This window comes from Pteropus vampyrus, unplaced genomic scaffold (assembly GCF_000151845.1).
Source record: "Pteropus vampyrus isolate Shadow unplaced genomic scaffold, Pvam_2.0 Scaffold4, whole genome shotgun sequence".
Taxonomy (NCBI): Eukaryota; Metazoa; Chordata; class Mammalia; order Chiroptera; family Pteropodidae; genus Pteropus; species Pteropus vampyrus.
The window spans coordinates 192,565-215,772 of NW_011888785.1; the positions used below are offsets into that span (position 1 = coordinate 192,565).

Below are 23,208 nucleotides of genomic sequence, written 5' to 3' on the forward strand. Positions count from 1 at the left end.
TTTATTACTATTATTCACTAACCAGACTACAATAATAAAGTTATAGTGCCATCCCTGTCTTTTTTAACTGAATTAATAGCACATAAAAATGACATGCAGAATTATATGAAGAACACAAATTCTATATGTATAATTCTTACGGTCTCTGGGTTTTCATAAAGTCATTTTTTAAAGATATTTCCTTCAGAAAGTGACAAATTACTATCTACTGACATGTCACATATTGATCAAGAAGCAAGTCATAAAATATAGGCCTCGTACATTTTGACAACTTTGTTAATTTTATATTAATATGAATAGTAATGTATATGTTAATGTAAATATTAATATTACTACATGGTGACTTAAATTATATTTCATTATATTAAATGTCAATATTATTTCACAAATGTTATTGAAAATGAAATATAAGACTCCTGTATGGCTTATATTTCTAGAATCTGTTTTAAAAACCTCATTCAAAATTGGTTTATAGTATGCATAAACTTAACAAAGAAAATGTTCTAATCAGCCTCAAATTCCCAACCAATAGACTACCACAAAGTAATAACATCTTTTTAAATTCTCTCACTTTGTGGCATATATGTCCCTTGCCCCTAGACAGATAGAGTGCTCAACTAAAGATATAAGAATCAGTGCCTTACTGATTATACTACAGTAATCATAGTAAGATACTTAAGATAGTATTGCTTAGCTGTAAAGACAGGTGATAGTGCTGTTCACCTAGACTAGCCTTATACGGTATTCTCACTTACTGGCTGCTTAACATACTGTATGACCTAGAATTACCCCCAAATGGGTTGATATCTTTAGTTATATAGGGTAGGGTTGGGAGAACAAAGGCGATGCTGGGTCCACAAATATGAGTAAAAGTACATATGTAAATGTGTACACACATATACAAGTTTACAAACAGACAAAATGAACTCAATCACATCTTTTGCAAATATGGACTAAATTTATTCTCATATACTATAAATTTACTCTGGTGTATCGATCTCTTGTAAAATGTAAATTAGGCTTTAATTTTCTTTGATAGCTTGTTACTATAAAAATGAGAAAAAAGATATTAACCTTTGATAGCCTTGGTTTACTGTTCTATAGATCATCATTATTTTTTTCATAGAATTGCAAAAATTAAATGAGTTAATACACATAAAATGCTTAAGCACAGTGTCTGACACATAGAAAAAAAATTAATTCCACAAATGATCACAGAAAACACAGACATAGAAAGATATAGGGAGAGACAGCAAGTGGTAATCGTTAAAGTACGGGTTCCAGAGACAGAATGTGTTTGGATCATATGGTCTTGGGCAAGTTCTTTACCACTGCAGACCTCAGTTTTTGCACCTTACAATGAAACTTAACTTTACAGGGTATTCTGAAGAGTAAATGAATTACTATATCAAGTGCTGCATACAGTTTCTGGCATACTATAAACATGCAGTAAATGTGAGCCAAAATACAAAACAAACATAAGGGTTAAAAAAGAACCCTTTTATTTCGTTTCATTCATGAAAGAAAACTGCATGGTTTCTTTACCTATCAGAAGGTCATTATGAAAGTGAGAGTTCGGTTCCATATTATTCGACCTTAGAAGGAACACGGGAGCCTCATAATACAGGTGCTGAGTACCTATTTGCTGACTAAATTTAATGAATGCAGTCTGCCAGCAAGGAGTCCATGAAATGGACGAAAGTCTATCAAGAGGTTACTAAAACCAATTACTTGCCCTACCATTAGAATCAATGAGTACAAAAGGTGAGAAATTCTAGAAATGAAAATACAACATGCTTTAACTTTATAAAACTATATTAATAAAATCGCCAATAATCAAATTACTGCTTCGATAAGCATAGTTTGTAGTATTTGTGATGAATATCTGTCCAATGTTATGAACCAAATATGAACCAAATTGGTTCACATGTAGATTTAAATATAAGGGAAAACAAGTTGGATTTACTGAGCATAATTACTTCCCCTATATAAATCCAGTTAGTACTTGCCACCATATGCATCTAGTCTTTTCCTCTTCCCTCTTGTCCCTCAACTCTCTGGCCTAGATACCCTCAACTACAACCCAATAAGGATTTTACACCTCCTCTCCCAACCCCACACCAGGCACAGGTACGCACTTACCACAGCACAGATCACTATCTGGTTCCTATACTCCTGTGCAAAAACAGCTCCGCTTCTGTGGACAAAAAGCTATGGTAACTTGACTCATTTATTTACAGAACTGTACTAAACCCTCTCTGACTGGACATATTATGAGGCACCTATGTCATACCTTCAGAGGGACAGAAACAACCTGGAAACTTTAAATACCTTTAATTTCACTTATCAAAATTCCTTACTGTTAAGATTCTCACCTGTAACTGTACCAAAACATATGAAACAATCGGATGTATGTTCCTTCTATTTCATTTTACTAATCATTTTTATGATCATAAACTCTCTCATTCCTTTTCAAGTATGCATCCTGAATCTATTCCAAGGCTCTATCCATCCCAGTTTCCTATGAAATCAAAGTTTTCCACCTGTACCCTTTTTCTTAGTTCAATATCAGGATTACTGAGCAATGTTTCATCAATAAGTGAGATAAGATAAATATATACAACACAGCCCCTGCCCACAGGAGGTTCACAATTCAACTTTAATGTATACTAATATTCCTTCATCTAAGCCTGAATTTGGCAATGTTTATATAAGACTCCTTGACTGAATTTCCAAAGTGCATGTAAAATCCAACATAACCTGAAATTACCCTTCTCATCCTGACCTGGCAAATTTTTGGTCATTCTTTATGTCCGAGCTCAGTTATCACCCTCTCCATGAAAATACTGTCAGAACCCTACAAGCCGAAATACTTTTTCTTTCCTCTGGGTTTCTAGGTTTCTATAACACCTCACTCATAGCCTTTATAAATCAAATGCCACATTGTAATTTAATTAACTATATATTCATCAAATTCCTTTGAGTCTAAGATGTGAGTGATCATAAGAAAAAATCTGCTAATTAAACTGTGACGTGCTTAGGATATTGAGGTACACTACAATTTCAGAGATGTTAAGATGAAAAAAAAAAAAGTATGTCTTAGAAGCAAAGAAATGTGTTATGTCTCCCAAAACAGATAACATTCTGTGAGAGCAGCAAACATGTCTCATCCATCTTCAGTTTCTCAATGTCTATTATTGTGCTTGATACAGAGTAGAGGAAAACAAGCAAATCTGATGTTTTTCCCTTATCCCTTACCATTTCTTTCATGTCACCATTCTGTGCACTAAAGAAGAGTTTGACAACCTGTTTTTTATATTAAGCAACATCACTGCCATACTCTTTTTAGAGTCCACTATGAATTCATGACTAAATCACTGCTACAACATTCTTTTTACTAGGCTCCTGGTTTATTACTTTCCCACACTTTTCTGTATAAAGAAATATTCTAATATTAGCACCATAAATCTTTGCATTCAATTCCTTCCATCTACTAGATTCATGTTTTTCAAACTTATTATTTTGGCAGAATTTCATCTTCAAACAAAATGTTAGGAAATAATCCAATAAACACACAACCTCTCTAGTTGATACAGGGGTGGCAGGCTGCTCACCTGGCATTCCCCGAGCTACTCTGTTGAGACCACTATGCCTCTATGGAGCAGAGAGAACACCACTCCACCTCTCCACCCTCGAAGTCTCAGATATCCCCTTTCCAAACCAATGTTCAAGGCCTGTTTCAAGTCCTATCTCCACCACAGAAAGTCTTCCTTCCTTGTTTACTACAATCCACTGATCTCGCTTTTTTGAGCTTTCACACTCATTTTTCATATCTCGAAACCTAGTACTTAAGTATAAATGCTCCTATGCAACTGCAGCTGCCATGCCATTGTCCGACATATGGAAGCCTTATCTCCCCAACATAAGCACCCTTTTAAGACAGGTTAGTACACTCAGAGCCTAACACAGACTGCGCACACAGTATTTCTCACTACGCTGAAAGAGAGCTGCTTTCTCGCCTGTAGATACCGCTCCCCACATCCTTGGCTGCATTTCACTGAAGCTTTCAGCTATTCCTTTCATACAACTCTCTTCTTTAGCTCTGATACTGAACACAAGCTAATATCCATATCTAAAACTACTCATTCTCCCACTTTACTATTTCACATTCTTCTAGTGGGTGTCGCTAAGTAAAGATTTTAAGAGGCTACTAACTTCTATATGTAGTTTTCTTCATAATATGCAAAGCCTTTTTATACATATTATCTCCTCTGATCTTTGCAACCCTATGAGGTAAAGAGAAAAGGAATTAATACCACTAATTTATAAATGAACAAAAAAAGAATGAAGGTCCTATTATAACATGTTTGTCCAGGATGGAACAGGTACCACCTGTTGGGAGCAGCACCCAAGCCAAAATGTAAGAGCTCTAATTCTTAGTTCTGTTTTATTATAAATTTTAAAAGGTCATTTTTTTTTTCCTGCTGCCTCAACATCCCCACAAGCAGGCTGTGAGCACCCTATCCAGGCAATCAGGCGTCCTAGTGTGATGTGAGTGGCTTCTACCAGAAATACTCTTTCCTAGCTTCCCCCGTGACCTAGTAACATTTACACAACCAATGAAATTCCCTCACACCTTTACTTGTATACTCCACCCCGAGCCCCCAATAAAAGCACTTGCCCACGGGTCCTCGCTCTATTCTCTGCTTCCCATCCATGTGGTTGAGTCAGCTCCCTTGACACTCCCTCCCATGTGATCCTCTTGGTGTACAGTGACTGTCTCTCTAGGACCGGTGAGTATGATAAACTTTTTTTTCCTGTATCTCCTCTGTGGCTGCACCCTGACTGACCAACACAAAACATCTGCGTGCGAGGAGGACTCTCAGTACACACGTCTGCAGTAATAATAAACCTACTATTTGAATAGCACCTCTGACCAAGCACAGAGAGTTCCTACTCCTAGCTTTATTACCATTCCTAAGGAAAGGAGACCCTTCAATGAATTATTGTTTTTCAATTCAAGAGTCTCAGGTCTCAAATTTTCTTTTAAAAACACCTAGATGCTAGATATTCTGAGCCAAAAAGACAGGCACACTGGATTTGCTTACTCCACAGGGTAAATTAACAAATTTGAGGCTGTGAGTACTTCTCAAAGTTTTAAGTCAATTAGGATCCTTGATTTTCCAACTGCTCTCCAATTCCTCTCAAGAAAAAGTAATCACATTTTCACACTAAAGTGACAGTATCAGAAACATGACCATGGTTAAATAGCTACTGACAAAATATCCTAACTACAAATTCAATGTTGGACACTGAAGTATATGTTTAAAATAAGAATACTTTGGTAGTCATCAAATAAAAGTGCAAATGACCAGAAAAATACAACCTAAGAACACAGTAAGTCTAACAAATAATGAAGAACAAAAATCTATTAATTTGTGGCTGAAAGTACTGCATTTATTGTTTAACAGAATTCACCTTAACTCTGCCTTTCTAATTAAAAAAAAAAAAAATGGTAAATGTGACACTCACTCTCCCCAACCCCAATCCTAAATACTTAGTCAATTATGTCAGTTTAACTGACTGAGCACTCTCACCATATGCAGGATAGAAGTATCCGGAATGGGACCATGTACTCAAATACTCATAGAATCTTAAATTTAGAATGAGATGAAGACTCATAGTTTATCTAATCAAACTTTCTATACAGTACAAAAAATTCTTCTACATTCTATAATGTCTTTGACAGATGAACATCCAGCCTCTAATGATAGGAAGATCACTACTTCAAGAATCAAACCATTCTATTATTGTACAGCTTTAGTCCAAATACATATTCCACTATTTTCCCAGGGACAAACAAAACAGAACTGTTTCAATTTCAAAAAACTCAGCCCTTCATATATCCAAAGACAGCTGTCACACTTTCTCTTTTAACAATAAAAATGACCACTCTTCGATTATTGCTGGTATAAAATGTTTTCCACACTTTTCATCCAAGGAATCTCTTGATAATTTGCCTGTTTGTCAATGTCCCATTTAAAATATGCCACCTAGTACTGTACACAATACTGAAGAAATGGTCTAAGAAGCAGAAGGAGCTTTATTCTACTCTTAGTTCATATTAACTACAATAAATCCCAAATCACTTTCACAAGTCCTACTGCCAAGCCAGGTTTTTCATCTTGTAGGTACACACTGCCTCAATAGAGGATCTTACCTGTTGTATTTACCTTGCTAATTCTGGCCAAGCATTCTAGCCTTTTAAGATCACTCAGAATCTCAATTCTATTTCCCATCATAATTATTAGCAATGTCTCCCAGCTTTGTCTCATCTTTGAATTCAATAAATATGCCATCCTTCAGTCTGGTATTTGAATAAAGATGTTAAACAGGGCTATATCAAGGATAGAATCCTATGCCATAATACCAAAGGCTTCTACTGAGGTGGACAATCCCCATTTTTCATATAATTGAGCAACCAAGTATGAGCCTTTAGAGAAATCATGACTATCAATACTGAACTCAAGATACACTGTGTTGACGTTATTTCCTTTGTATACTCATTTGGAAACCCTAAAGAATGAACAGATGAACCTAGTTTAAAGTCAACCGCTAGGTAATTTATTCAAGGGATTCTGTTAAAGATGGCTATCTAGCTCATTTACCTGCAGTTTAGAATGTCTTTAAAAAGTGAGGTGCTTACTCATGCTCAATTTTTTCCTGATACATAATTTTTAAGTTAACTGATACTGGCCTAAAAAGTTCCTTCTGACCCCTAAGTTAGCTTTCATCTGGGTCACTGTAACTTCCGAAAAGCAATGAAAGGTCCCTTATCTCCTCACTTACCTTGAACAAATATCTGAGCGAGTTATAGCTCTAGTCATTTCAACTATAACTGCATTTTCCTTGCTCGTTAAAGAAGCAAAATGGGCAAGTTCTGCCTTTTCTGTTTTCTCCACATACACCATTTTGCTCAAGCAATGAGCGTCTCTTGCTTTGACTTCAAGCCTTATTTAACAAGTTGTTTAAAATAATTTTAAAAGCCTGATTTTATTATGGGGTTCTGTTTTCCTGACATTATTCTTAAAATGTCAAGCTGCTTTTTGTTTTTATTCTTAATCTTATGCGCTTCCTTCTATCTTCATACAGTATTTTAAAATCTGAGCTTAACACACAGGCCTCCATGCAGCCAGACTAGTTTCTATCCACCATATCTTTTACTACATTTGCTAATAATTGTCTGTTAGTGCTATAGAATGTTAGGGCTAGAAGAAAGCTTAACTGCATAGTCAGTATTTCGATTTTCAAAAGTGCGTTCCCTTCACAGGATTTTAGTATGCATCAGACACAAAAGGGTGAAAAACAGCCTTTATTTGTGGACTTACCCTTTCACCTTATGTCACATGAATGAAAACCTCAGAATCAGAGATGACTTAAAATCATGACTATCAGTTACTGGAGGGCAGAATTGCTCACAGAAATTAGAGCTCAGTGAGGCTATCTATAATGTGGTACAATAACACCAATCTTACAGGGATATTGTGGGTTTTAATGAGTTAATATAAATATCCAGCCCAGCATTTAACACACACTAGGTAAACAATAAATGTTTGTTTTTGCTCTCCACAGGCTTCATTTTAAAAATCCATTTCTAACTATAGTTTAGGAAAACATACATCCTCAACAGCCTAAGGATTTGCTTACCTACACATTCTATGTGTAGGTAAGCAAATCCTTAGGCTGTTGCGAATGTACTGATCTCTTTAGTTCTGAATGTGCTCTTTCAAGAAAGAACAAAATACTACCACTTAGGTTCCGCCGTTAAATTCAATAACAAAGAGACCTGGAGAATTGTGCTTTTCATCAATATCATCAATATCATATTCAACATACTAAGGCTGAATATCCAGTGGATACTCTCCCTCTCTGGCCCCTAAATTAAACCCAACTACATTTACTTATTTACTAGCAAAATATTTGGATGACAAAGTCATAAATACAGCACAAAGACAACTGGAGCAGAAGTCAAGTGTCTAGTCCTCATTTTGCCACAAAGTACCAGAAAGTCTTTCTGGGTTTCAGTTGCTTCATTTCTAAAGCACCCCTAAGAGTGAGGGAGGAGGAAAGATGGTCAATCATCTTTCAGTTACCAAGTTAACTACAATTTCATTAAGCCTTTATCTTACTACACTTGTATAAGCAATTTGTGGTTCAACAGGTTTCCTTTGCCACAATTTCCTCATTGACTAGGTGGCAAAATGATAAGTATTATGAACATTCAACCTCAATTCATACCTAGATCAGAAGAATACAGAAGAGCTTACACATACCTATGGTCTGGCACCTGGCCAGGTTCCCCCTTTCACTGTCAAGCCTCACTATGTCATCCCTACAGTACTTCATGTAGCAAGCACTGAAGAACCTCTGACCCATATTTCTGCTTTCACATAACAGTAAAAATACAAAATTCCTTTATAAATAGACATCAGCAGCAATATCAAAAGGCTACAACTGGTGAGCAATAATCTCAAAGATCCTTTCAAACTAAAATTCTATAATTTTGTACATCTGCTTTTTCTGCAAAATCTATGTATAGCGACTTTTCCCTATCTTCCTCCTTTACCAAGCTTCTCATTTTTTTCAACTTGCTTTTATCCCTGCTCCAGTAATCCTTAAGTATAACTTGTTACATATTCCCTGGTTCAAATTTTAAAAGCAGACGATTAAAATTGTTTCCCCTTGCTCTTCTCTCTATCCTGAAATCCCTCTCAAAGATGCCCTTTTAAAAAATTAATGTGGCTCTACATTGAGTACTTTTTTATCTTCCATGAAAATCTTAAAAATAGGCAACAATACTGTTGTTATCATCAACAAATCTTATATCATCTAATGGGTCAAACCAACTTGGTAGTTCAGAACCTACATCACTTGTACAGGGTATGATGTAAGTTCCTCAAAACAAATTTCAATCTATAATGAACAGAATTAGAAGATTTTAGAGAAATAAAATTAAAGAAGTAAACCTGGCCTCTCTGAAAAATGAAATAACAACCAAACACAGGATTATATGTAGACGTATACAGATATCTGTGTAAACGTATATACATGTGTATATACATTTGTGTGTATGTTTGCATAACATGTGTATATATAAAGATGCCTAGAAGGGAAATTCAAATTAATTAACTTTAAGAATTTCATCTCTTTAAAGACTGTAGGACATGTAGGAACCATTGGTATCTAAATCTCTAATTAGAATATATACAGCAAAGGAAAACCATATTTGTATTAAACTTCAAGTCAATTTTCTAATTTTAATAGCTCTAGAAAAAAGTGTGATGCAAGAGGTTGATTCTACTGAATTAAGTTAGGTTTTTAAATATGTCAATTATTTTCTTTGGTCCCCAATGTCAGCAACAATGAAAAACTGGGCCTTCCATTCCTGGTTCTGCTACATCCGCAGATTTTACATTTTAAATCCCCAAAGAAGTAGAGAAAAGTAAGAGTCAAGTTCTTGAAGGGCCAGCAACCTCTTATCCTCAAGTCCGAACTTCTTTTGTGTGAGAATTAGCATAAAAATGTTAATTGCCACTAAAACTGACAAAGAAATATCCATCCATAAAGCAATAGCATGATCTGTTACTCTATGTGATGATTACAGCCAAAAATCAATCAAATGCTAGCCAATACAAGGTAATTAGGGATTTAGATACCAATGGTTCCTACATATTCTAAATTCTTTAAAGAGATGAAATTGCTAAAGTTCATTTTATTTAGGGCTTTTTGACCACCACAGTACATTGTGATAAGACAGTTTTTGAGCAAATCATCTTCCACTTTCCTCACTTAATTAAAACAAAGGATAACTGGTTATCTTTGCTCTTATAACAAGTATTTCTGCTTTTCCTTTAGTCAAAGTCAAATTCAGAATCCCAACAAGGAAACAAACAATAGTTAGTAGAGGTTAAATGTATTTGTAGTTCCTACTATAAGTCTAACTATCTAAATGCTAGATGCTCACTCAGCCTGGAACTCAGGATTTCAAGCTGAGACCGAACCACAAAAATATATTATTCTAAATACATTATCAAGGAATGATGTTCCCTGCAGGTTGTCACTAACATTCTCATTTCATAAAGTCAAGAACTGGTTTTATTCAATCTGCCTCATATGATATTTTTTTCTTTTTCTGCCTTCCTCATACAGACCTTTCCCCTACCTCCTGAAGAGTAACACGAGGATGGATAGTGGAATAGTTTTAGTTCCTTGATCTTGAGTGAGCCACTGTATTCTGTAAAAGCTGACTACTAATAACTATTTCAAACTCTGGTAATAGTTGTCATGAATATTTAGAGCAAATTTTTCCCTATAAATTAAAATTAAACAATACCATTCTCCTGGGGTGGGGTACTAAAACAACCAAAAAGTACTAAAAAGTGAATGGGGACACAAAGTATAAGATCTGAACTCCCAGGGCTCATTTATAAAAGGGATATATAGTCATTTGATCATTCTCTCCCTTCTAGAGACAGTAAAGTACCTCATGTCCCACTCTTAAGGTCTTAAAAGCTCAAAACCAAAAGAAATTAATGAAAACAGAGCTATTTTATTAGCCTAATTAAAACTACTCCAGGCTATTGCTCACAATTCCAAGTTGCTATCTTCTCCATCATCTTCTACACCTTAATTAAGCAAACATTTGTCAAGCTCCTAATATGCTAGGAAATAGGGTAAAATCTGCAAACCAGGCCCAAATCAACTGCAATGACTTGTAGAAATCAGGGTACATTTCTGGTCTTTGTAACATGGCTACTTAAAATGATTGAGCATATCTATTAGAACACAGACTCTTCAACATCAACAAAATTTAAAATCTTTGGTTTCAGGAGGAAAAAAAAAATCCAATTATGTAAAGTTCAAATTTCTTCACACACTTAAGTGCCCCCCACAACATGTAAACTCTTTAAATTAAAAAAAAAAAAAAAAAAAAATTAGCCCTGAAAATGAAAGACTAAACACACCTATTGGAAGTGCTCAGCACGTGGCCAGTCAATATGTTTGTGGAATAAAAACTGTAAGTTGTATTTGCCATCAAAATCCATTCTCTGAGGCACATATGAACTAGTTCGACATCCATCTGCTTCCACATTTTTCCTCCGGTTCATTGCTGATGACTAGAAACTTGGTTCTGAAATTTCAGTGAGATTTAAAATCACCTGGAAAGTTGGTTTGAAAGGCAAATTCCTTGACCACATCCCCTCAAAATCACAGTTCCAGGAGCTGGATCCTGTATTTATAATAATGCATCATTCAAGTGAATCTGAGTCAGGCAGTCAGATTAGACTCTCAGTAACACTGGCTTAGCCCCACAATGGGCAAGGGAAAAACTCTACAGTGTAACTGATATTAATTAGAGACCAGAACTGACCATATCTAACATAAATTATAAATTACTCAATTCTCATAGTCATAATTCACTAACTAATGTTTTATAGACAAGATAATATATAAGTGGAATAACTTTTGCTCTGACAATGCAAACTTTCAACCCACCAAAAACAGCCATTTTTCTGAGATACTTATTGTCAACATATGGAAAAAGACTAGGAACAAAGCAAGCTAAGGATTATAATCCAGAGAAACATTCACATAGCTGTGTTGTAATAGTTTTAAGGGAAAAAGTACCACACACAAAATACTCTGACTACCCTACTGATAACACAGGAGTCACTAGCCACATGGGGCTATTTAAACTAAAAGTAAATAAAATTTAAAATTAGTCGCTCAGTTGCACTAGACACATTTTAAGTGCTCAATAGCCACACATGGCTAGTGGCTAATATATTGGATAAAACAAATATAGAACATTTCCATCATCACAGAAAATTCCATTGGATAGCTCTGGTTTACAGGTAATGAGTAAACAAAACATGTAACCTCTGTTTTCTAGAAGAGAACTCTATCCAGCAATTTCCAAATTTAAATATATACATCTACTTTAGGTATTAACTGTAAAACAAGAACCTTGCTTAATTTTTCTGAAATTTATTTTAAGAAAGTAATTCAAAAGTGATATGCTTATTCATTTCAGATTATCAAAATACAAATATTTAACCAAAGAGATCTGAAAATATCAAAAGCACTAAAACCACAACTAGGCTTTCACCAAATTAGAATCAATAAAGTGTTTAATTATTAGAAAACAAAAGGTATTAGGTAAAATAAGACTGGTCCAGAAAGATTAAAATACTCAAGACTAGTTTTCCAATTACTTCAGAAGTATAATTTATGTGCATAATAAATAACTGCTTTATAACTGGCTTTAAAATGACCTTACCGCAATTAATTCTAATTAGCGACACTTTACTAACTTCATTTTTAATTGCTTTCCACCAACTTCACACTAAAAACACCTATAAATAACGACGATTTACTTAAATACAATTTTATAAGTGAAGGACTATAAACTCAAAAGCTTGAGCAAATCCCAGGTTTAGCAGAAAAGCAGACAAAAGTTAAACAATTTGCAACTTAAAATTATCTCAACTGCATCGATATCTAGTCTAGAACAATGCTGTATTACAAAATGCAAAAGCATGGACAACAAGATGCTGAAGCATGAGAAGTAACTCCCAATTTAAGAAAGTTAGCCTTATTACAAAATTGAATTGAAACTTCAACAGACTCACAACTGTACTAACTCAGCATTAGAACTACTTTCCCTTAAGGAATATATAAACATCATTTTGACTAGAGTTTTCTGAAAAGAGTTCAAATGTACTCCAATATGATGTCTAAATTACAGAAGACAATTATGATTCTAATCAGCATGTTTTGCTCTATGGAAGAATTTTATTAAGCTGTCTAACAAATTTAACACATAATACCTAATACAAAAATGTCCAAAGTGAACAGATTACACTGGTGAGTTATAACAGTTAGTATAATATTCCTGTATATTTTAGATTCCTTAGTTATGTTTACTTCAGAGGTCTACATCAAACATAAGGATTAGCAAAGAAAAACAATAACTATTATTAAAAATGGTATAAACGGATCTTAAAAAGATTGTAGTAACTTACCTGCAACACTAGTGATTGTGACTGGAACTCCTTGCACTTGAACACCTGCAGCACCCAGGTTGGCAACGCTCACTGTCTGAAGGTTAGGCACTGATGCAAGCTGGGCAGTATTCAAAGTTATTGGGGCACCAGCAACAGCCACAGGAGCAATCTGAGCAAGAGTTGTGCCACCACTTGAAGACACTGGGGTGATGGTTAATTGTTGGGATAACCCAGCATTCTGAACTTGCAAATTGGAAAGACTCTGAATATTCTGAACCTGTACAGTTTGCCAACTGATTTGCCCTGAAGGGGTTAACGTTGGAGCCCTGATAAGCACCTGAGTCGGATTTACTGCTTGAAGTTGAACATTCTGCAAAGGCTGTTGCTGGATGGTCTGAATCGTCTGCCCTGGCTGGAGTTGAAATGACTGTGGTGGAATAGCCTGAATAATCTGTTGCTGAGGTTGTTGGATTTGGATCTGCTGTAAGATAGGCTGGCCTACAATTTGCACCTGCTGGAGAGAATTTGACTGATCCTGTGTATTCTGTATTCCATTAGACTGAAGCTGACTGGAGCTCTGGGCTTCAGACTCAGCAGCAGCAGGTGTTTGAGATTCTTCAACAGTGCGTTCAGAATTACTGGCTGATGTGCTTGCATACTGGCCTGTATCTGCTGAGCTCACTAACGTGTCACTGCTGGTCAGAGATGTTGAAGCAGTGGTTGTGCAGGTAGTGGAGGAGGAGGGAGATTCCGGCATAGTACTGGCAGAAGCGGTGGTGGTGGTGGGTGTGGAAACTAACTGAGTCCCATTGGAAGTCCCACTATCAGTAGTAGTAGCAGGTTGGCCAACCTGTCCAGTCCCTCCTCCTGCAGCCACATTGTTTATCACTGGCAAAGCCAAAGTCACTCCTCCAATGTTAATTGGTAGAGTTGTTACAACTTGAGCCTGAGTACCAGGAAGGGTCTGTAATTGCAGTGGTATTGAAACACCAGGTCTAATTTGAACTGGAACTGTCTGATTTGCCAAGTTTTGAGCAAGAATATTTCCAGAAGCTGTCCTGTTAGCAGCCGTGAGTATAGCTTGATTATTACCTGCAGAAATGAGCTGAATTTGACCCTGCAAATCCTGTAGAGATGAACTACTGGCTGGGTTGATTTGAATTTGCTGGCCTTCCACTGTCTGAAGTTGTGGAATCACTTGGTACTGTACACTACCACTTGGATTTTGTACTTGTATGACTTGAAACTGGCCAGGGGTGGAAGAATTACCTGATTTAGTTTTTGTAGGAGATGCACTCCCGTTATTACTGCTGGAAGAACTAGATGAACTAGAAGCTGGTTGAGAAACGTTATTTTCTTTTGAAGCAGGAGGAGTGGAGGCAACAAGTTGCCAAGCGTTCCCAGCAAGTTGTGTGGTTACCAGTTCTAGCTGTTGTGGTTGATTTTGAAGTTGCACCAATCCTTGGCTTGGATCTATAATAATTTGTTGTTGTCCAGTTGCTTGATTTTCACCAGGAGTCCCTATTTTGCTGCAAGTAGCTGCCAGTAAAGCCAGAGGAGAGGGCTGAGAGTCCTACCCAAAACGGGATGGTAAAGGAGAGGGGGGAAAAAAAGGTGGGCGGATTTAGTGGCGGCCAGTAGTTGGGAGGGGCTTATTTATTTACTTTGACAGCTCTACATTTCAGAACTTACTGAGGAAGTGGCAGAAATCAAAAAGAAATACTAACAAAAACAGTAAGATAGAGGAATAAGGAAGTAGATCCTGTAACATAAAGTTTAAATAAAAGGAAATTTTTTAAAAACTTTCTTAAAGTGTTATTTTTTCTAAACTCAAAATGCCCTTGGGAAAAATATACACCATTTTCGTATAGTCTGAGTCACATATGTAATTCTAAACAACGTTACCCTCAAACATGTGAAACCTTTATGAATTTACAATTAAACTTCCTCAGAAAGATGCTTTGAGTGGATAAACATTTTTATTCTGTTCTTCACTTCTGGGCATTTAAAGGGCATAACTCCCTCTCTCCCCTTACGTTTCGTGATTAATTTTTTTATATGTTTGCTTTTACCTGGGAGCCTGAGGTTTTGGGTTTTTTATTGTTATTCTCTGGCTCAGAGGTTTTCCCTCCTTCTGTAGCCATCGCCGCTGCCGCCGCCGCCTCCTCCTCCTCCTCCTTCTTCTGATCTGCAACAAACCCCCACACACACACACACGACAACAGGTTATTAGGATTATTATTCGTCTTCCTCCTCTTCTCTTCTCCCCCTCCCCCTGAACATTAATCTCCATAAACCCGCGATCCACGCACACCGGCAGGGGGTGGGGGAGAAGGAGGGAAGGGAGGAGGGGGATATCACAAAACGTGGTTTGAAACCCGACCCATCGGCTCCAGAGCAACACCCAGAAGGAGGTTGTTCTCTCTCAGACATTAAGACAAAACACAACCCTCCTTCCCTCCCCCTGATTCCCTCCCGCCCTCTCCTCCTCCCCTTAAAGCATCTCAGCGGCCCCGGGGGAGGGGGGAGAACCGAGCAGGGTCTGGGGAGGGAGGGAGGGAGGGAGGCGGTGAAGGAGACCGAGGGGGGTGGAGAATACGTACCGCTCATCCCGCATTAACAGGACAAACCCTCAGACGGAGACACTGGGATAGAGGTGGGTGGGGGTGGGGGCGAGGCGGGAGGAGAGGCCGGTCCCGCCCGCCCGCGGTGGCTCGGAGGAGGCTGTAGCTGGCACAGGCTCTGCCTCTTTTTCCGCGAATGGCCGCCGCTGGGCTGTGGCGTAGCAGCTCCTCTCTCCGCCCGAGCCCGGCTGACTCGCCCTTGATTGACAGCGGCGGCGCGCGGCGCGGGCGGTGGCGCGGGCCGGGGGCGGGGCCAGGGCGGTGCGAGCCCGGCTGACTCCCCACCCCCCTCGGCCTCTCTCCGCCGGAGCTGCCGACTCTCCACCCCTTCCCCCAGCGGATTGGCCGCCGACCTGCCGGGGGCCGGGGCGCTGGGGCCGCCTCCTCTCCACCCCCTTTCTCGGGGTTATTCTTTCTGCAGCTTTTCTTTTCCTCTCTCGGCTCCTCTGGCGCTCTTTCTCTCGACGTTCTAGTTCAGGCGCGCTGCCAGTAGGCTCTTCATACAGCCAAACTTGTTGTCTCAGGATATCCCGCCCCCTACTCATTCCCCAGCGCCCTCCCCTCTAAAATCCGCTCCAGCATCCCTCGGAATTGCCACTAAAGAAAAAAGTAGGGCTAGCGCTCAAGAGAAGTGAGAAGGGTGGACAAGGGTACGCACGAGCCACCGACGGCTCGGCGCGCCGGGTGAACTGCCCGCTGCCCCCGCGCAGGGAGCATGCCTTTCCTGAGGCGCATCCGGACCCGGGCGCCCTTTTTCCTTGGCTTGGTCCTCATTGGCTGAGCCCCTGGTGACGCGCGCTGAGTGGTAGGAGCGAGGGGGCGGGGCACTGCCGCAAAGACTGTCGGCCCTTGTAGTTTCCCGCGGCCGCGGCGGCCCCTCCGCGGCACCGCCCTCCCTCCCGCCCCCGACCGAGGCCGTACTGCCAAGCGGAAAGCTGCCCGAGGGGGCGGTGGCGGCAGGGCGTGGCCGGGCCGAGTGGGAGTTGAACTGAGCGAGGAGGAGGGGGAATGGGTGTTATTTGCCTGGGCCTATCCGCCGCGCGGGGCTGCCCAAACCACCTCTGCCACCGCCTCCTCGGCTCCAAGCCGCTCCCCGCGGGGCGAGCTCACACCCGGAGCGCGAAGCGATTGAGCGGGCGGTGGCATGGGGAGGCGGGGTTTGCTGTCCTCCGGGTTTGAATGAACCCGGCTTCTCGGAGAAGCGACTTCGCCTTTCCTTTCTTTGCTCATCTCCCTCCCTGAAGCCCCCGCTTCAAATCTGAGGCCTGCTTTCCCAGAGAGGACGATCTTCCATTTTATTTGTTGTCTCCGGCTGACTGCTGGAGCAGAGCAATAACACACCTTCTAAGGTTGCATCATGTTTGGCCGAATAGCCGGCGTGGTTCGTGGACTTATCTGCCTCACGAGATTCTCGTGGTGAAGAAAGCCCAGCTCCATTTGGGTCGGCACCAGTCACCATAAGCTTCTTGGCAGGTGGAATTTGCATTTGATTGTACAAAGTATTTTATTGTCATATACACTTTGAGCAGTCTACTGACCTCAGCTTTCCTCCAAAGTCCTGAAGTCAGGACGTTGCGTGGAATATATATAACAAGCGCCTGGTTAAGTGTACCAGAGGTGGAAGTGAATCGCTAATGTAAACATTGGCCTTGGGGACAAGGCGCCCTTGCACACCCAAGTTCACAGCCACCCACTTCCTTTTTACCTGGTCTCCACACACAGCCTTGAGCGTTTTTGTCTCTTGCCTGAGGCCTGACATGTTGCACGGGTGAGGTCCCAGGTGCTGCACTTGATTGGCATTTCCTTTGCTTGTTAAAGTAATTGCAACATTCGCTGATGACAAAGCCAGCAATGCAGCAAGACAAAGCAATCTGAATAAAGAATTACATAGTATTGTCTACCCCTTCCTTAAAAATGAGCCTAAGATCCTTTCAAAACCTGCTTTCCCCTCTATGTACAATATAGAAAGCTCAAAAGTGCTTCCTGCATGTACAGATACACTATTTTTTTCCCCCAATTTATTGTGATGAAGAAAGGAAGAAGACATTTTGTAGTCGTATGAATTGGAGCATTCCCTGTAGTTTTCTTAACTTAAAAAATCTGCTTCAGAGGGGCAAGGTCTGTAGCTCTGAACCAGAGGTTAAAAAAAGAACACTTATCCATTCAGTATGGATCTACAAAGTGTCCTAAATATTCTGCACCCTATAGATAAGTGGTAATACTGGTATTCATGACACCTAGTGTAGGGGAAGGAAAACAATTTTTCCTCTACTCTTTAGCTGACACTCTGTAATAAAATATTAAGAGAAAAGCAAGCAGAATTTTAATAAATGTATATTTATTGAAATTTTAATAATTTTAATAAATATACATGTATTTAATAAAATGCATGTATACCTCATGTATACATGTGAGATACCCAAGGAAAAATGGATGACTCCCCACGGTGGCTTAGAATTCAGGCTTTAATATTATCTTAATAGAGAAAGAGGAGAAGAGATTAGGCCCCTTAGGGAAGAGTAAATATTTTTTAGGAAGGATGAATGGGTTTGTAGCAAAATGATGGGAGTTATGATAGTTTGTGACAAAGTTGTCTGGATGTGGTATAGACTTCTCCTCTCCTGTGATGAGTCAATCTTCTGTGGTTGATGAAATTCCTGGGGAAGGGATTTATGACAACTGAGTTCTTTTTGGAGGATCTGTCTTTAGTCAGATAAGGGGAGTGGAGAGAAAGTCTCTCCTGCATTTGCTGTTTTTCAAGTACTTAAAGCTCAAAATAATCAAGGTGCCAAAGTGGCATATTTCGGGGTGGCATATCCTAATACCCTTCAGTAGTTAAGAAGCTCTCCTCTTCATGGTTGACCAAAGCTTCTGATCTCTGCCTGAGCCATGAGACCTGAGGCAAATGACTACTTAAAATTAATAACTCGTCAGGCGCCATCATTTTATCTATACAATAGAAGGTTTAGCTAGATGAGATAGCTACAAAGTTACATTCTTATATCACCTTCCTAATTTAAGCTATGTACCATCTATATTATAATTTACTTAATGTTTTTCTTTTAAACCAATTTACTTCTATTCCTAACCTAATTAATTTAAGAAGTTGATATCACCATGGTAAGTGAAAAGCCAGTATCATTGCTGTAGAGGTAACTATAAATATAAATTCAACATAATTCTCAGCCTCAGGCCTGTGAGGGTGGTCTCTTTCCAGTTTGTTGAAGGTTCCTTCCTACACTCATACTGCTCATAAAACAGTGGCTTTCAAACTTTTTAAATCATCACCCACAAGAATAAATATATTTTATATCATGACACAATGTGTATACATACACACTGAAGAAATGAGCATTTTTATTCAGAATGTTTAACAATGACATTGAGCACTGACCACTCAGATCAAACACTGCCTCAAAGCTCTAACAATATCCTAGAGGCCTCTTGCCATGCAATACCTTGGCATTAATGCTGGATGGAGAGCTCAAGAGGGTGGGGACACAATGCTGGCCGTGGGGTGGGTTTCAGACACTAATTATTTGTCCAGGGGTAACAGCTTTTAGAGCCATATCAATATGAATTAGTTGACCAGAAGCCAATTATGTTACTGAGAAAAAGTTTCAAGAAAAAATACTTAGTTTCCCTACTCTTGCCTCCCTCCTCCCACTTTAAAAAAATTGTATTAGCAACCCAGAGTTTGAAAGAAGTGTCCTATAGACCGTTTGTTTGTTTGTTTGTTTGTTTTTACTACCATCCACCTTTGTAGGACAAAATGTTCATATTTCTAATTACGCTGGGGAACGGGTCTAAAATCAGGGTAGATTTCTTGTGTATAGCTCTGTATACATAAATCAACTCTCACTCTACATTTGGAAAAATGCTGCTGGAATTTTACACAGATTCCCATCAGCTATGAAATATCTTGTGGTCCCTCTTTCTCGGGCTTTGCATTTCTCAATTGATCGTTCATTCAATCAACAAATCTTGAAGGCTCATACAATCATACAGAAACCACCGCTCCTTCCCCCAAGGCAAGCCCTTAGCTCTTTAAAGGCAAAGGCCAGGGCTCTTAATCCCCTACAATGCTAAGGATACATTTAGTGAGACTTTAATAAATATGCTCAGAGATGGATCTGATAGAAGCAGCTCCAGAGGTTACTTAATATTACAGGAGAAGAAACTGAGGCCCAGATATGACAGTTGACTTGAATAAAAGAAAGGAACCAATTTTGAATGTCTCCATCAAAATAATGGTTAAACTGCTTATTTTCTATTTGGGAAGTAGAAAACAAAAAGTTTGGAGAGGCCGCAAACTAGAGAAAGGTCAAAGTTTAACATCTACCTCTGCTCCAAAGTTCATTTACTGAGAGTATAGCCAACCAGTAATTCGACACAAGCTCAATGTATAGTGTGTAGTTCCTCTCATAATAAAACCCTGGTAGTGTTCAAAACTACATTGAAAAAAATAAATTCCTTAAATACAAACAATAGTTGTTTTCAGGAAGCAGAGAAAATTTTCAACACTTAATTGTAATGTAATTGGGACCCAAATATAAAACATTGATGGAAATAGGTAAAAGAGGCACCTGTACATGTGTAGGCCTTTAAGAGTTATAAATAATGTTTGTAACTGACACTGTCTAATAGTAGATAAAGACAGCCCCTCAGATTGCTTGTGTTTCCCCAGCAAGAGTTGATGACATTTCTATTCCTCATATGTACCTAGCTCTTTCATGGATTCTTCATGTACAACTTCAGAAGATTTAATTCATGATTTTTAAATGCATAAAATTTATGAAATTAACCCAGTTACATTTATTGGTAATTCACATTTTGAACATAATTAATAGTATTGGCAGTTATTGGGGCATAGTATAAATACCTATTCAATATTTTATATCAACTTATATATGTAAAGGAATATAATGAGGCTCATTGTTGCCACAAAACAAAAGATATTTGGTCAGTGTGTAAGTTGAGACACAGACAAATTAATTTTCTTAAAACTTTATATAAAATCACAATGTCACCATAATCAAAAAATCTTTATATAAAATTAATGATTAAACATCATGAAAATATAGAGCACAAATTCCCAGTTTGCAACTGAGACGATCAGAGTATGACAATTCCATATGCTCAATTTATTGTATTTTTTACTAATAAAGGAATCATTGGATTTTTGTTTAAAGAGTTTTAGCATTAGAATCAAACTACTTGGATTTAAATCCTGGTCTGCTTGTTACTAAAATTGCAACCTTGAACAAGTGACTTTAACCTCTTTGAGTCTCATACATTTGTCTCTAAAATGGTGAAAATGACGATATTACCATCTCATGGGGTGGTGTCAAGAATCAAACGAAATTAAAAGTTCTTAGGATCATCTCTGACATGTGATAAATGCTCATTAAATGCTACCCATCATTTTTGTCATTATTATTAATATTATTAAGATGTATTAGCTGCAACAAGCCAAACACAGGGGTCTATAAGTAAAAACCCTCTCTTTCCATCTACCTCTATTCTTAACACTAAATTCACCAATAATAACTGGCAAATCCTTTCTCAGTTTTATCTGGCTTACACAAATTATATATAATGCGGATGTGTGATTTCTTAATGTAAAATTTCACACGTACACTCACATGAACATATAGACATATATATGCAAACTTGCTTCTTTTTACCTTAATGTATAATGACCATATCTCCAGGTCAAAAAGTATAAGTCAAAAATCACTATTTTCATAATTATAAAGAAAACTGCCGTTTCATATTACCCAGGGAAATTATAGTAGCTTAATGTCTCTCCACAATAAGCATCACCCAACATTAGAACAAGTAACAAACAGTCTTGGATGGATTGCTAAAATGACCTTCCTCTGTAACATTTTCTGCAATCATGGTCTGTCCCTGTGATAGTCGAAGCTATCTTCTGTTTGACCAATGATAGTCTACGTAAAGCTCTTATACGACCCACGTAAAATGCTTAGAACTAGCCTAGAACATAACAAACACCCAGGAGACACTAAAAAAAAAAAAAAAAAAATCACAATTTTCATAAAATTTACTACTTCATAGTATGAATATATTTTATTCAATTAAAATATTCCTGTGATAGCTGCTCAAGTTGTTTACTGTTTTCACCCTACCATAAAAGTTTTGCAGTAAACTTCCTTGTATTGGTACTTGCAGAGATTTTCTTCTATGTTAGTATTTTTATTTAGTAGAAAGATTTCCAACAGTGGGAATGCTGTCACAATGTATATGCATATTTAAAATGTTAATATATACAGTAAGATTACTATACAAAAAAGTTATTTTATTTCACATATTCACCTGGTATGAAGTGCTCATTTCCCTATAATTTCACCAGCACTGATTATTCTCAGCCTCTTAAATTACTGCAAATCTGATGGGTGAAGAGAATATTTGCCCGACTGCTACAGAGGTTGAGCCTCTTTGCCTTTGCTTAGTGGACATGTGCACCTCCTACTGCAATAAATTGCCCGTTCCAACCCTTTCCTCTTTAATTTCCTATAGATTATTTGTCTTTCTCTTACCAATTTCTAGGAGCCGAACATATGTGATAATATTAAGCCTTTGCTTGTCGTATGTATTGTTAATATATTTTTCCCAATCTATTGTCTTTGGTCTTTTGCCGTATATTCAGTATAATATACTTTGAACTCTATTTCAGAAAGGATAAAACCAACCTAAATGAATTAATTTCATAGTTCATTAAAATGTTTATATACGGGGATAAGATACCTTTTGTACCATTTAGGTAGAATTGTTTTCTCCATTAAAGTGGGAGTGGATTATTATCTCTCTGCCCAGACTCTCTCTACCCCTCCAAACCACCCTTCCTCTGTCCATTACATACCATCCTAAATGCCTACAAGAGTGCTTGGACTATAATAAGCATTTAATTCATAATTATTGAGTCAATGAATGTTAAAGTTTCAGTCTATGATCTATACAAAGTTCCCCTGTCATCGCAAAATAGAACTATTCTTTATAAAATTTGCAAGCTATTTAGAATGGTCTGAATTAAAACACAGACTATGAAATTCACCAGAGGTGAGGGTAGAGGCATGTATACCCAAGGGAGCACCCCAAATATTATAAGCCACTATTCTCCCTAGCAGCTTCAGGCATTGATTTTTAATGATAGTTATGGATTCTCTCAGCTATCCTGAGGGCAGCCAGTAATAATAATTTTCAGGTCTATTTCCTTATTTATTCTCACTGATAACATTTTTCTTTTTACCAGGACCTGAGTCATATGTAATAAAACAGTGAAATAATAATAATAAATAATAAGTTGAAATTAAAAAAATCAAGGCCAATGAAAAAGATAAAACAAATACAATCATCAGTAGTGTCAACAGATATGTTTTATCTGAGCTTTAATTTTCACTCTAAGCCTCTTAGCAACCAGATCAAGTAGAGAAACATGATTGGTTCTATAGTTCTCATTATCAGAAAGGAGAAAAATGCCAATTTTGCAGAGA

The 23,208-nt window shown here is 38.1% G+C and overlaps 1 protein-coding gene across 4 annotated transcripts in view; it reads right to left on the minus strand.

Annotated features, from left to right (window-relative positions):
- Positions 1–16,423, minus strand: part of SP4 (Sp4 transcription factor) — a 59,965-nt gene extending 43,542 nt beyond the window's left edge. Inside the window, exons 1-3 of one of the 4 annotated variants that reach the window (XR_896012.2) lie at positions 15,671–16,423; positions 15,140–15,255; positions 13,086–14,640 (exon numbers count right to left, since the gene is read on the minus strand). Coding sequence is in view for 3 of the 4 variants with exons in the window: in XM_011362670.2 (XP_011360972.1) it covers positions 13,086–14,640; positions 15,140–15,255; positions 15,671–15,677 (1,678 nt within the window). In the remaining variant the exon portion in view is untranslated. The remainder of the gene's footprint in view (positions 1–13,085; positions 14,641–15,139; positions 15,256–15,670) is intronic. The other 3 variants (XM_023532808.1, XM_011362676.2, XM_011362670.2) reach the window with 3 other exon arrangements.
- Between the last annotated feature and the right edge of the window lie 6,785 nt (positions 16,424–23,208).